Source organism: Fundulus heteroclitus, chromosome 6 (genome assembly GCF_011125445.2).
Source record: "Fundulus heteroclitus isolate FHET01 chromosome 6, MU-UCD_Fhet_4.1, whole genome shotgun sequence".
Classification (NCBI taxonomy): Eukaryota; Metazoa; Chordata; class Actinopteri; order Cyprinodontiformes; family Fundulidae; genus Fundulus; species Fundulus heteroclitus.
This window is the reverse complement of record NC_046366.1, coordinates 14,511,429-14,527,622: the sequence shown is the minus strand read 5'-3', so window position 1 is coordinate 14,527,622 and position 16,194 is coordinate 14,511,429. Positions and strand designations below refer to the sequence as shown.

General features: G+C 39.5%; 1 protein-coding gene across 2 annotated transcripts in view; it reads left to right on the top strand.

Annotated features, from left to right (window-relative positions):
• LOC105935925 (glypican-1) overlaps positions 1 to 6,676 on the top strand; it is an 88,430-nt gene extending 81,754 nt beyond the window's left edge. For both annotated transcript variants that reach the window (XM_012876549.3, XM_036138130.1), the window contains 4 exons: positions 322 to 450; positions 710 to 843; positions 1,867 to 2,042; positions 2,518 to 6,676. In XM_012876549.3, coding sequence (XP_012732003.2) covers positions 322 to 450; positions 710 to 843; positions 1,867 to 2,042; positions 2,518 to 2,723 — 645 coding nt within the window. In that variant the 3' untranslated portion in view covers positions 2,724 to 6,676. The remainder of the gene's footprint in view (positions 1 to 321; positions 451 to 709; positions 844 to 1,866; positions 2,043 to 2,517) is intronic.
• Positions 6,677 to 16,194: the final 9,518 nt, after the last annotated feature.

Sequence of the window (16,194 nt, the reverse complement as noted above, 5' to 3'; positions counted from 1 at the left end):
TGTAGTCCATGGAGATAAGTACGATATGACTCAATGAGGTGTGAATCAGGCTACATATGAAATGCACTGCTTTACCCTTGGGTCATGCAAATAACCAGCACCATGTGTCTTTCTTGGTTTTCCAAAGAAACGGTTTGTTCCTTCTTCTACCAGGAAACTCTGTGTTCACTTACAATGTTGCACAATCTATCACTGAGAATGCTCAATTGTGTCAACCTTTAATCCCCCCTTTAATTAACTTGTCCCCCTTCTGGTGTTTTTTTTTTTTTTTCCCCACCCTCTTCTTCTCTTTTCATGTTTTCTTGATTCTGCCTTCACCAGCTGTTCCAGGGATGTGGAAGCCTCGGCGAAGGAGGAGCCCCCAGCTCTGGATTTGGAGACATCGCAAGCAGAAGAAGGGTCATAGTCGATGACAGGTTGGGAGGCAGTGCCAACAAAATGTCAGAGTCGGTTAGTATTAACTCTGCTGAATCAAGGAATTTAATTGGCCCACTTAGACATGCTCATAATAAAAAAATAAACCACTTTAGTTTTGTTATCACCTTTGTACAAATACCTATGAGATGATTAGAAGCTGATAAATGACAATCAAAATCAGTCCAAAAAGGTGCACTATGTTGCTGATGACTGTATAATGTTTTGCATCCCTTCTGTTTGAGTCTGCCTTGTTGCTGCTACTACAAATGATCTCATGTTAATTTGGCCTTAGGTGTCAAACATCAACATGAAGCTGAGAGAAATGCGATCATATTGGATTTCGCTACCAAAAGTTCTCTGCAGTGACAGAGTGGCCAGTGGAACAGGGGCTGAGGACAAGTGCTGGAATGGCATGAATCGTGCCAGGTAAGGATAAAAAAAAAAAAAAACTATTAATATGTACTTAAAATAAAGAAATAAGCATCTATCTAAGTATATCAATAATAAAAATGTATTATTGTAAGAATGCTAATATATTTTGTTTTTACTTTATATCATTAAGTTAACGTGTGTGTTTGTGTCTACTTCCAAAGTGTTGCCACTACATAAAGCTGTGTAGAAACATCTTTTTGTAGTGCACACCCTGTGTCTCCAAGTTGTCAATCAACCGTCTTCAGTTGGTTCAAAATGCCTCTGCCTGCTTTTTAACCAAGATTCCCTGACAACAGCACATCACCCCAGTCCTTTTTCCTGTCCACTGGCCTCCAGTGCCTTTTAGGATTGATTTTAAAACATTGCTATTTGTTTTTAAAGCCCTTCAATGCTCTTGCCCCTCCATACCTGTCTGAAGTCTTGTTCGTTCACGACCCAACTAGGGCCTTAAGGTTAAGAAACCAGCTCTTATTCCTAGAGTTCCCTAGAGCTACGTATAAAAACTGGGGTGATCTAGCCTTCTCAGTCGCTGGGCCCCAGCTCTGGTACAAATTGCCTCCAGACATTCGTACCACTGCTGCCTTAAAACCTATTTGTTCAGACTGGCCCTTAACATTCAGTAGCACAGTGTCATATTTTGTATTTTATTTTGTGCTTGCTTTTTATATTTATGTTTGGGCTTTTTTGTTTTTAATTCTGTTTCTAAAAAGTTGATTTTATGTACAGCACATTGGTCACCTTGTGTGTTGTAAAGGGCTACATAAATAAAAGTTGACTGATTGCCTATAGCCTGCTCTGTGAATGAGTCTGGGTGAAAAGGGAGGCTCTAGTTGCTAAAATGAAACCTGTGATTTTTTTGTAACAAAACTATAACCAGTTATACTGTCACAGTGACTAGACTTTAAAACTGACACCTAGTCAAAATCAATAGGAACATGTTAAGTTATAAATGTAAGAAAAAGAGATTTCTCATGTATCCGATTCTGATGACCTTTGTGAAATGCTCATGTTGACCAGGTATCTGCCTGAGGTAATTGGTGATGGCCTAGCCAGTCAGATCAACAACCCTGAAGTGGAAGTTGACATCACCAAACCAGACATGAAAATACGCCAGCAAATAATGCCACTGAAGATCATGACCCACAGGCTAAAAAATGCCCTCAACGGAAAGGACATGGACTTTCAGGATACCAGTAAGTAATTTGAAAAAGGAAAAGAGTTTTACATGACCATTCTATAGTAATAACATTCTTTTCCAAAATTAGAATGTGTTTAAGAAGACTGTATTTATTATAAAGTTATAATTCATAACAAACTACATAACAATTAGTAATATAGTGAAATATATACCAGAATATATATATATATATATATATATATATATATATATATATATATATATATATATATATATATATATATCGGTTTGATTTACTGTACTTTTAAAAAACGAATCATCAGTCATCTTACTGAAAAAAGTAAAACATGCATCTGTCTGACTGTGATGTTTTCAAATAAAGTTCTTGTAGCATTCAGAAAATTTAGTGCAAGATATATTTGCCCTTTTCTTTGAAGTTTTAGGCAGGTGAACATTATGTAAAGAAATTTTAACTGTAATTACCACACACATAATAATCACAGAAACACCTATTTCTGTTTGTTTTATAGGTGATGATGTCAGTGGGTCAGGAAGTGGGATGTGTGCAGATGACACGTGTTCCCGAGGGCCACGCCTCATTGCGCCAGTTACTGAACGAGCCATGGTCTATCCCGACCCACCAAAAAACAAAGAAGTGAGAAGTTCAGCGTCACAAAGCCTCCCCTCCATCAGCATCTTCTTGCTTTCACTGCTCATCCTGTTGCTCCAGCGATAATTGATGGGAGAGTCTTCTTACTGGGACTGACTTTGGGACATGGGGAACTGGAGAATTTTAACAGGGAGGGAGGAAAGGTTGGGGGTTAGTGTCTTTGCCAAAAGTAAGCAAATAAAAAAAAAAAACATAACAAAAATTACTCAGATGAAATGCAAAGGAGTCTTGAGTATTCAACCTGTTCTTCTACTCTTTATTTGTCGGTATTCTATGACACTGTTAGAGTTCGTCTTTTGGCATCATATAATGTTTTGTTCCTAGTGTTCGGGCTCTCTGAAATAATATTTTCACCTAGGACATTATGAGACTATACTGCTAACAGTAATGTAGATGTTGACAAGATGGGAATAAGGAGAATGGAGTGTTACGGCTGCCCCTACGTGCACATTTGATCTCCACTTATAATCTGTAGAAATAATTTATTTATTAGAATCAGTAGGGCACTAATTGGAATAATCACATCACTGTTTCCTGTAAACAAAAAAAAAAAAACACAAACTATAAATTCAAATGATTATCTTCAGAAAGGAGAAACAGAACAATTTGACTCGTCAATGCATTAGGCTTTGCAGTGCTAATACACATAATCTTTATCTGCGGGGGAACACACACATGCCTTCTTCACATGCCTTCAGCACTTTCCGCTAGTCTATCTTTAATTTGCAATAAAAGCTGTCATAATATTCACACAGACATGTTCCTTCTATGTAGGGAATTGGGGGCAACATGTCCTTTCTTCCATTCCATCCACCCACTCCTCCCTTTTCTCCTACCACATGCAACTCCCACCTTACCGCTCATTTACTCCACTCCCCTGCTGGCAGTGCAGCATCAACTTGAGGGTTCCGGTTCAAGCAAAGGGCTCACATGACCGGATCAAGTCTCAGTTGACAGAAAGTGGATGAGAGTAGTTAGTTTAAAGGCGACCCTCGTGAGAGACCCAAAAACGGACACAGAAGCAGAAACACAAATTTCCTGCAGCACTTTGTTCAGTACTTTGTTTGACGTTCACAGTAGATCAATAATATTGTACACACAGTCAGAATTTTAGTGTGATATGCTTTATGTGTAAGTGTAGCAACAATCATTGTCACGGTTAGGGCTAAATAATGCACATTTAAAAAATGTACTTTTATTTTAATGGCAGACAAAGCAGCGTGCATATTTTTGAAATCTTATATTTTTTCTGTTTTCTTGGTGAAAAAAAAAACAGTTAGCTCTCCCTCTTATGTATTTCTGTCATTATATGTTTGCCATTTATTTGCTTGCAAGTTTTCCATGAGATGTATTTCGCAATCTTAATCCCGCCCCCCCTTTTTTTTTTTTCTTCGCTCATCAGTTCTAATGACCTTTAGAGTGTTCTTCCTGGTTCTACGTAATGGGGAGGCGAAGATGACAGTGACACAGTGCTTCATTATGTGTCAGCCTTCCAGGGAATGTTTTGGGAAAGCATTGTAATACCTTTTTCCTGATGAGATGCTTGCGAGGGAGAAATCATGTACCGCATTTTATTTCAAAGACGTGAGACAGCGCTCAGTTCGAATGAATTTGCATGCAGGATGAGGGGATGATGCTTGCATGTATGTATGAGTTCATTGCGTAAATGCGAATGTGTGTACTTGTCTGTGACCGACAAAGCAAAGAGGGGACAAACAAAAGAGTCTGCATAAATCTTCTTTGGATGGCACAGAAAGAAAATCTATTAAAACATTCAGGTCTATTAAAACCCTCCAGTCTAACAATGTATGAGAGTGCTGTTAAACTGACAGCAATAGGAGATTAATATAGTCCATTTTTCAAAAATAGCATTTTCAACTACTGCTGTAATAGTTCACATTCTCTATTAATGGCTTCTGTACTGTCAGAATTACGTGTGACAGGGAGATGGAAAAAGATGAATTAAGTCAATGGGATTCTTAAAGTGTGCCATTGATCCAGATGGGAGGTTCGTGTTAAAGACAATATTATATATGCACCCATATTTTGGAAAACAATCCAACTCCATCTGGGCTCTGTTAAAGTAAATACAAGTTAATTTGTTTTAGTGTGTTGATAGAAAAGTTTCTTAGATGATATTTTAATTTTTTAAGGGGGAAAACGAGTTGTTGCTGTTTGTCTGTGTCTGTCTCTTTTTGTGCCCAGTTAGGAAATGCGCCCGTGACTGCCTCTGATACTATGGGGTCAATTTAAAGATATGAATAGAGAAATGTTACGTTGTTGGTTGGTGAGAATTAAAAAGAGGACATATTTGAACAAAGAAAAATTAGCACAGCAAGCATCTCAGTTTGTGACTCAGAATAAATGAGAACGCTTTAATGAAAATCAAAATGACCCAGACTGCCATGGTGACATTCCAGCTCAAAGGCAACCCTTCGACTTCAGGACGATAACTTCAATTTCAGTGACTCTCTCACAATGTCATCTGCTGAAATTTGCACAACCTTCTCCAAATCTTACCCTCTTTTCTCATTCACTTTACGATCTCATTAGTTTGTTCTCTTTGTCCCCCTCCCATTTACCGAAACATGCACTTTTATTAGGCCACTAAATGGCATTGTCTGCACAAAGACATCACAAGATACTCGATCAATAAGAAAGTCAACACCTTCCAGAAACGACTATTGATTTGGGGATGTGTGTATGCAGATAGTTGTGGCTCGGCGTGCTGACTCCTGTATGAGGATGGTGACGGAGTGTAAACATAACGCTCCAAAGTGTGAGAGGAAGCTTGACAAAGGTTTGCGCTGATCTTAGGTCAGCATGTATTCCTCGACCTGGCCCTTATCCATCACTACTTGGTTCCTTGCAAAAATATTTATACTTCTTGAACTTTTTTTCAAGGTTTCTGATTTTTGCAGACACAGAGCTTAATGAATTGTATTAGGATTTTCTTTTTGTGATATGCCAAATCACAACAAAACATAAATGTCAAATAGGTTGAAAATAGTTATTTTTTTCCCAAATAATTTGAAGAATATAGTGTATATTTCTATCCAATGCCAACGAGTCACTTCTTTGTAGAAACACGTTTTTAAATTTTTAATTACAGCTCTTTTGGGCTATGTCATCACCAGCTTTGTACGTCTAAAGACTACATTTTCTGCCAATTTTGTTTCCAAAATAGCTCAAGCTCAGTCAGATTGGATGGAGAGTATTTGCAAAACATGACATTTCAAGTCTTGGCAGAAATTATCAAGTTGAATTAAATCTGGACTTTGAGGGGGCCATACTAGCACAACAATATGCTTTAATCCAAACCGTTCAACTGTAGCTTAGACTTTGTATTTAGGGTCATTGTTCTGCTGAAAGGTGACCCTTGCTCTACATTTATCTCCATCCTTCTCCCCACCAACTCTGAAAGGTTTACCCATATGTGTTCAAACGATTCATCCACACAGCATTATACTGCCAACACCATGTTTCAGTGGGTGAACGGGGTGTTCATGATGACGCACATTCTCAGTTTTCTGTCACACATTGTGGTTGGCATGTAGGCCAGAAAGTTCAGTACTGTTCTCACCTGATCAGAGCACCCTTTTCTACCTGTTTTCTTAGTTCATTATAAGACCGATTGGTCATTTTAAAAATAGATTCAACTTGGCTTTTTTTTTTTTCCAACAATGATTTTCTACTTACCTCTACTGTATGAACACTTTTGCAATGCACTGAAGGTCGCAAAATGCAATGCATATTATCCAGCTTGATAACGGTGTCCTTCTTCTCTGAGCTAAGAACTTGAGTGTTTCTAAATTGATCATTGTATGAGAAAAAGAAATGCTTAATTTCTTGTTTAGATTTACTTTTATTTTATTGTTATCAGAAATCTATTGAGAGTTTGTTCCTTTGGTGAAAACAGGTGACAGAAAGAGCTGGAGAAATATCCACAATAACATGTCTCATTTGCTGTTGTACCTGCAATATTGTGTCAATTATACACATTGTAAGATTTTCAACTCCACTGTGTCTGGTCTCTTTAATCAGGGGTGTAATTCTAGAAATGTGTCATGAAAATGTATGTAGAAACCATGTGAAGTAGTGCAAGTGCATTGGGATAATTTACAATACCAAAAAGGTTACATTTGTTTCGGTAATTCAGTTAAAAAATGTAGAACCTTTTGCTTTCACACTTTGACCTTCCAATCTTTCCATTAATATATTTGGATGCAGCACTCATAGCTAACTTCTTAAGCTATGATCATTAGGGGCTTAGCCCTCTCATGAATGTCCACTAAACAACTTTCAACAGAGCAGTGTTCCCATGATGGCGAAGGCCATAGCTATGAGCATTGTGTTAAAAAAATTTTTTTTGTTGTTGTCTTATGTAATACTCTCATTTTCTGAGGAACTCTGAGTTTAACTTAACCAAGAAATAACCTCTGAACAAATTCACAGGAATAAATGCTGCAGTTATCCGCTTGCGAGGCATGGATATTTATAATACAGGCCATTAGTTTAACTTTGTGAACGAAGTTCTGAAATGTATCGGCTTTTCAATTATATTCTAATTTATTAAAATGCACTTGTGTTTCCTCAAACTAGCTGCAGGTATGAGACAGAATGAATGCATAAGTGAGGTGTTCTTGAGAAGAGTAATACGCAACGCTCTATGAACTGACCATGCCATCTGCTCAGGTTTTTATTCATAGACAGTGGTGCGCCATTCTGCTACCTGGAAAGGTTCGTTGTTTTCCAGGAATAATGTCAGATGTGACAGCTGCTGTCAAGTGTTTTCACGCTGCAAAACGGCTCACAGGCTCAGAGCACACCATGTGTTTTGTCTTCATTCTATGTGAAGACAGAATTATAAGACCTCTTGGGATTAAAAAAAAAAAAAAAAAGCACACTTGACATTGATCGTATGGGAGACTCACCAGCAGGACATTGTGAAGCTGAGGAAATGCACAGACTACAAACTATATTCTACTAGGATCTGTACATTTTTAGCTCTTTTGAAAAGTTTAGACACCCAGTTTCAACAAGTAAAAGGTGTTTACGGTTCTTAAAGCTATATGTTCAGCCTCAGTATGTGATGTGCATGTCACATCTTCAAAAACAAGCAAAAAAGCAAGAAGCCAGAGAAAATGCTTCGGCAGTCTGTGGTTATCGATTGCTGGCACACCTTTCCGCAAGTTGTTTGGATCCACAAGTATCTGGCACAACTTCAGCAACTCCCAAGATGAAAGAAGAGGGTTGAAGATCTGGTGAGGTGAAGACTCCTGCAACACTTGACGTACTAGGAAACAATACTATTAACTGACCAAAGTGTTTCGGCTTGTGGCCCTCCTCAGGGTCGTTACAAATCACCAAACACTTTGTGTTTAATAATCACACATCCATGCATACACATGCTGACCAATCAGCATTCAATACAATGGTGCTTTTCTCATATTTTAACCTTTTTACTACTTTAACATTTTCTGTGAATTCTGTACTATTTTTCCCACAATAAATCTGTCCTCAAAGCATCCAAAACAGAAAGTTTTTGTTCTAAATTGAACAGTCTCCATGATAGGCATTTTCAAAATGTACCAGCCTTGTTTAGATGTTGATTTGCAAACATTTTCTGTTGGAATCAGAAGGGACAATTAGTTGTGATAACTGATATGCAAGGTTCATATTTGAGCAAGCACTGTACCCTGAAGGTCTTTTGCAGTTTTGATTTGCTTTTCATAGTTGACCTTTACCCAGCTCTCTCAGAAGGTTTTAATTAACTTTGCTATTTCCACATAATCATTACATCAAATTTGTACTACCATTTTTAAGAATGAATCTCAAAATGAGGAAATATAAAAAGAAAATGCTTTGCTTTTTGAGAATTTTATTTTGCTATTTTATTTATTTATTGTCTTCACTTACTTCATGGGCATCGTCTGTCATTCAAGAAAAGTTGTGGTTTGATGTTTGAACATCAAACTGGTGGCGATTCTTACAAATGTTGCCCAGGGTAACCCTCTCTGTAATGTATGAAGCTGGTGAACCCGATATTCAGCCGGACACAGAGTTACGTTTCTTTAAAAGGTGTATTGTGAGGGATGAATAGTGGCAGGTGAGGCAGACAAGCAGACCCAGACTAGTCAGATGTGTAATGGCTGATGGTGCTGGCAGGCAGTGATGAGCAGGGGACCAGAAGATGTAGGTAGTGAAAGATCCAAACAGACGATGTGGACCGAAGGTGCCACCTGAACGTGCAGAGCAAGCGGCTGGAACTCACCGAGAAACAGGCAGAACTGCAGCATGCAGGCTCAGGCAACTTTAACAGAAGAATCCAGCTAGCTGAGCACATCACACTGGACGAGAAGAGAAGAAATGTTCTGGCAGGGATGAGTTGGCTGAGGCAGGTATGTGTAGGCTGGTGAACAGCAGGCTGGTGAATGTAATTATTGGCAGCAGGTGGAGTTGATGTGGGCTAATTGACTGGGGCAGAGCTGATTAGACTTAGACTTAGACTTAGACTTAGACTTTCTTTATTGTCATTTTGTAGCACAGAGTGCATACAGAACGAAATTTCGTTTTTTCATACAGCTCAGAAAGATTGCAGTAACTCTACAGGATACCTTGCAGTGAATTTACAGTACAGGATAAGAAAAATGCAGTGGTAAATCACAGTCAAATACAGGATAACTTTCAATTTAACTTTCGGATAAAGTGCAGCAGTGAGCAGTAGGCAGATTGAAATGTAAAGACAATGTAAGCAATGTAAACAAATATGCAGTAAGGTGCAGCAGTGATTTAACAATAGACAGTTGCATTGTAAACAGTTTCGCAGTACGTTTCCGGAAAAAGTGCAGCAGCGATATTGAAGGATACATACAAATGTGCAAATTAGCGGGTCGAGTGTGGTACACAGTCCGTTTTTATACTTCAGCAGTTCAACAGTCTGATGGCAGCAGGGAAAAAGCTTTTGCAGAACCTGGTGGACCTGCAACGGATGCTGCGGAACCTCTTTCCAGAGGGCAGCAGGGAGAATAGTCTATGGTGGGGGTGTGAGGGGTCCCTGATGATGTTACGGGCTCGAGACACACAGCGCTGCGATGAAATGTCTTTAATAGAGGGAAGAGGAGCCCGGATGATCCCTTCTGCTGTCCTCACCACTCTCCTCACGTTCTTCCAGTCGGAGGCACTGCAGCCTCCACACCACACAGAGAGACAGCTGGTCAGAATACTCTCTATGGTGCTTCTGTAAAAGGTCGTGAGAATGGGCGGGGGCAGGCGGGCTCTCCTCATCCTCCGCAGAAAGTACAGTCGCTTCTGTGCCCTCTTCACCAGTGACATGGTGTTCATAGTCCAGCTGAGGTTGTCCGTGATGTGCACCCCCAGGAACTTGGTGCTGCTGACCACCTCCACAGCTGAGCTGTTGATGAGCAGTGGAGCATGGTGAGGCCGGTTCTTCCTGAAGTCGACGATGATCTCCTTCGTCTTCTCCACGTTCAGGATCAGGCTGTTGTCTCTGCACCAGCCCACCAGCTGCTCCACCTCCTCTCTGTAGTCCTGGTCGTTGTCGTCTCTGATCAGGCCCACCACCGTTGTGTCGTCCGCAAACTTCACGATGTGATTGGTGGTGAACCTGGGGACGCAGTCGTGTGTCATCAGAGTGAACAGCAGGGGGCTCAGGACGCAGCCCTGAGGGGAGCCCGTGCTGAGGGTGATGACATTGGAGGTGTTCTGTCCGACCCGGACTGATAGAGGTCTGTTGGTGAGAAAGTCTAGAATTGTCTGAATTGTCTGAATTGTCTGAATTGTGTCTGAATTGTCTGATTGGATAGTGGCTGGTGGCTTAGAGGTGACAGGCTGAAGAAAAGTCCAAAAACATAAATCATGACACTCTTCTTCTTCTTCTGCCTGGATTTTTGGTGGCCTCTACAGTTAAGCTTTCTCCTTTTTGATTGTAGGAAACTAAAAAAAACAAATAGTATGTTACTCTTACAAATATAATTCAATGAAATCTTCAACATGATTTTCAACTGAAAAACAAATAATGTTGCCCAGGAAGGTGAAACTCTGCAATTATATTCGGAGTGAAATAGCATTATCCTGTGGTATATATTATTTGACTGAAATCCTTGCTGCTCTTTTTACAGTCTTCGTGCATTTAGGCCGACACATACACCATTTCAGCTATTGATTGTGTCTGAATTGTCTGTTGCTCACGTCACACTTCACTGCACAAACACACAAAGCTCACTCCCAGCCTTTTGGCTTTCAGCTTGCCCTCTGGTTCACAACAGTTTTATGAGTGACTGCCTATCAAGAAGACATGACCTCCATGTTTAAAATATCAACACAGGCAAAATAGATGTCAGTAAAATCTCAGATCATCACACGTGCCTTCAATTTTATTCTTCACAAGAGTCTGAGACCAGGCTTAGATTGTAGACCTCAATAAGGAAAATTACTTCCACTTTAAGATGCACTACAAAAGACCATAACACAGATTTTGTCATTATGTATCACTTTACTATATAGTCGTTCGCCAAGATAAAATGATACAGTCTCTTGCAAATGTATTCATACTTTTTGAACCTATTCACTATTCTGTGACACTACAAGCACAAACTCCAAGGTATTTGAATTGAGATTTTAAGAGCAGGATCAACAGAAAGCTGTTAATTATTGTGGAAGTTGTGAAGATGGTGAAAAATGCTAGCCTCGTGAGACCATCCTGATCTCGCGAGCTTTCAAGGTTTCACTCGCAGATCAGTCTGGCTACTCTCCGTTAAAGAAAATTTGGAGCCGTTCACCAAACGAACGTCCAATCAGCGTTGGCTTTGAGGCGGGCTGAGGTGTGACGCAACGGGAAGCGCGACAGTTCAGTCTAAAGAACATGGCGGCTTCAGCCGATGAAACTAGCGTTAGCGTGGCTATCGAGCAAGTTTTATCGGAATTACAGAGTATTTCTCTGCTGAGCTAACGAGCCTTTACCTGCAGCAGCAAGAGTAGCTTGGCTTGTGGTTGTGTTTTCGTCGTCGCTCGTAACAGAGCGACGAGGAATCTGATTGGTTTATTTGGCCCGTCTATCACCAACATAGGCCAATCAGCTAACCAGTATTTTCGCCCCTTCCCAAAATTACTTCAACGGAAGGTTTCCAGATGGATATGCGGAGCAAATCTATCTGGCGGAGTCAGGTAAGAAAAATGCATACAGTAATTTAAAAATTTATATTCAACCCTTTTTTATTCTGATGCTCCCAAATAAAATCAAGCGCAGCCCATTGTCTTCAGAAGTGACCCAGAGTCCACCTGCATGTAATTACATTTTTTCAGGTTTGCTAGAGATAATTACAAACAGCATCATAAGGTCAAAGGAACACATACAAGCAGATTACATGTTACAGATGCAATTGTGGAGTAAAAGGTGGAAGTTAAAAACAAAATTAGGTTATACAACATTATCTCAAATATTGAAACAATTTATAAAGCACTATTTAATACACAATCCAAAAATAGAGCACAGCGAAAGTGTAACCCTACCAAAAATTTAGAAGGATATACACTGGTCAGATGAGACTAGATTTAAATCATTTATCCGAAATATAAATATCTATGTGCTGTAAGAAAACCTAAAACCTGTCAGTGATGAGACTGAACATACGGATACTGATGTAAAAGTGTGGCTGGAATTCTGATTTGACCTTACTGTGGTAGGAAATAGCGTGCATGCAGATTGATCTAGTAACACCCAAAGCATTAAATGTGGACTTTGAAAGGAGTGAGTGTTACCAACGGACCGGGTACCAGATGGGGGAAGGCAGAGAGGACAGAAGGATGGTATACAGTGCTGGAGAAGGTGCATGGCTGACAAGGAGAAAGTATCAGAGATCGTGATATGCAGGAACTTTGTCTGAGTGGAAAACCGGTGAGAAGAAACTCTATTTAAGGCCAATCCCTCTCACCACCTGACCACTACCTGATAAAATACTGTATCACTACAAAATCACCATTTCACCAGAGAGTAAGACAAGGAGTAAGAGCAAATTTACAAAATAAATATTGTGCAGCTGTTAAAAATAGCATACTCAGATATAAATAAATGTGCTGAGTAAGCAGCACTGTGTACATTTTAGCCACTAGGGGCACAAGACCTGTAATTTCCAGGTTTAGCACCCCTGAAGGGGAGACGGGGGAGAGTAAAAAGATACCGCATGCCATAAAAAATACATTTTCAAAGAGAAAACCTTAGCACTGAGTGGGAGATGCTTAAACAGGATGAATGCTCGTACAGGGCCGCAAGTTGCCCTGGCGCCATTTGGAAGCTAAAGTAGTAAAGCTGTTCAGGAAAGGAAAGCTTTTTAGGTTTTAAGGGAATACTGATAGTGAATTACTGGGCAATTTTAAAGATAATCTGCTAAAAACTGTGGTTCCTTCCAACAAAGATGGACTTTGTTCCTTCCAACAAAGATGGACTTTCTTTTATTCACCATGGAGTGGTTCCTGGTAAATCAACTGGTAAACCTGCTGTGTGCCAGTCAAGTTAAAGCTCAAGAGTCACACCACAAATTATGAATAACAGAACTTATTCAGAGAGATTTCACTGAGCAAGATTCTGTCACAGCTTAACCATCAGTCAGAGGTAACAGGAGAAACACAAGGAGGAGAGGTCTGTCAGTATATAAACAGATGCTACTGGACATTTGTGATAATAAGAGTATTTGAACACAGCACGTTGCACTATTTTCGGTGTCGACACAACCTTTTTATCTTCCCCGTGAATTACCCCAACTGTATTACAATTGTGTACATTGATCGAAAAGCAGAGCCCTCCTGCCTCCAGCACCATCTTTGATGTGGTGCAGAAACTGCAGTCCATCTACCCTGATGCACCGACATGTGTTTTAGATGATTTAGATCATGTGTCTGTTTAAAAGACATCAAGAGACTTTATCAGTATGTCTCCTGCACATCAAGACAAGACAAGGCACTAGATCTGTGTTACGGATCAGTGAACGATGCTTATAAGTGCTTTTAAAACTGTCCCACTCCCTCCTTTAGGCTCTGCTGCCTACAACTGTGTGCATCTGCTGCCTACCTTTAAAACTGTTTTGAAAAGACAAAAAACCTAGGACCAAGGATATAAAAGTTTAAACCGAGGAATCAGTTCTGTCATTACAGGAATGTTTTAGATGTATTGACTGAGACATTTTGTTAAGGTGGGGATGTTTTAGATCTATTGGTTGATATGACAGGTTCTTATATTGTCTTTTGCATGGATATGTTTTTTCCATTAACTGTGTTAAACTCTATTTGATCAACAGGCCACTGGTTACCAAATTGGTCAAGTCTTGTCAACATAAGAAATCACTTCATCACAGTCTCTGATTTACAGTCAGTCATGAAAGAAATAAAACCTGACATTTTAAAAGTGAAGCAAAACTACAAATCTGTACTGAAGAAGAAAATGGCCATAAACATGCTTCAGCTTGGGCAAGAATGAAAGCTATTGCTGGGCTCCAGAACCCATACAGTCACACTCATGCCTCCTCAGGTGGTTTAAATTCACATTCTGACCTGGCTAAAGCTTTGAATTATTTTTGTTGTTGTTTTGATATCTGGGATTTCGTAAGGAAATCCAGAAAGGTGTCCATGAACTAAAAGACACAGAGCACTTAATCATCAACCTTCAAGGTGTTAACTTTTGCAAAGAGCTGTAAACAAAGAGATTAAACATGCAGATCATCAGATCAAACTTAAACACATTTCTGTCTGACCCATAAATTACATTCTCTGAGGACTTTGATCTTTCTTGTAATGTAATGAATGCATCCCAGTTTAATTTCCTTCCTTTCAAGCTCTCTGGAATCAATGTCAATGATTTTTTTCTTGTTTTTACATCAGTGACTATCTTTGAGATCAAGGGCTTTACCTCATTTCTCTTGTCAGATGACTGAATAGAAGACTCAGTCCTACAAAGGCAAGATCAGTCCACTCCCTACATTTGTGCACACTGCCACCCTTTGGAAAACGGGTTTTATTGCAAGCTACATTTATTTTACAATGCAAGCAACCCGGACAGGTCACTGGAAAAATTTGTCAAAATTCTTTCATAAGTCCTTATGTTTAACTAAGTCTGAAAATGCATCTCAGCTGACCTGTTTTTTTGAAAATAGTTTTATTTTAGCTTGTTGCCCTGTTTATTGTTTTATAGACCACGTGTCCTGCTGAGTGTTCTGTTCTTTTTGCTTTATGTTTCTTGTAAATTTGAACTTTTAAAGTTTTTCTTGATTGTTGACACACATTTTCTGAAAGAATGCCTCATATTCTCAGAACTCTACACACAAATAAATAAAAAAACAGACACAATGAGCAAAATCCCTCAATTCTCCTGCAAAATGAAACTTTACATTCAAAACAATGTTATTTCCTCTCAAAATGGCATTTTGTTTTCAAATGAAACACAAAAACCTTTATATGGTAGACATTCATAAGAACCAGTTGAGCACTGATGAGCTCAATGGAAAACGCTATGATGAATGGAAAACACCATTATATTACCACTATATTTTTTTTGTTCAGTGATACAATTACTACAGAGAGTACATACACAAGTGTGTTGTAAAATATTTGACTATATTGTTTTTATACTCAGAACACACAAATACACATTTGGATAGGAAGCGAAACATCTTCAAACTTCGAAAAAAGTCCAGTTGTTTTGTTTTTTACTTTTTTGGAATGATCCTGACCTGGATGACTGAGAATCATCACCAGCACACAAATACACACCACAGTAACAAATATACTTTATTTGTCCCAACAAAAACAATGTACACAGTGTACATCCCATTCCCAAACAACACAAATTTGTGCATACACTACATACAAAACAAAAGAAGAATTTACTGTACACAGAGTAAAAAAAAAAAAAAAAACACTCTACTACATAAAAAAACGACTATGCTGCATCCGGTCTTTTGTTGTGGTCTGGCCACAGCACCTCATCCACATCACACGCAATTTTTTCCCGGGCCAAGCAGCGGGGGAAATATCGCCTAGCATGGCGATTCCAGCCATGAAAAGTGTCAGCTGCTATATCCCCACATACATCCTCCATAGCTTGGAGAAGAAGTATACACATTTGTGGATTTTGGTCATACACTTTCCATCTCCAGGCAGAAAAAAAATTCCTCAATAGGATTGAGGAAAGGAGAATATGGAGGGAGATAAACAACTAAAAAGCCTGGGTGGGCAGTGAACCAATTACGAACCAGAGCAGCCCTGTGGAAACTTACATTGTCCCAAATGACAACGTACCTGAGCTGCTCTGGGCCGTCTACCTGATCTGGTGGAATGAGTGTGTTGTGTAGGGTGTCCAGGAATGTGATCAAATGGGCGGTGTTGTAGGGGCCAAGGGTAGCATGGTGATGGATGATGCCGTGGTGGGTAATATCTGCGCACATTGTGATGTACCCTCCGTGCTAGTCAGGGACTTCAACAATGGCACGCTGGCCGACGACATTCCTTCCCCTCCTTCGTCTTTTTG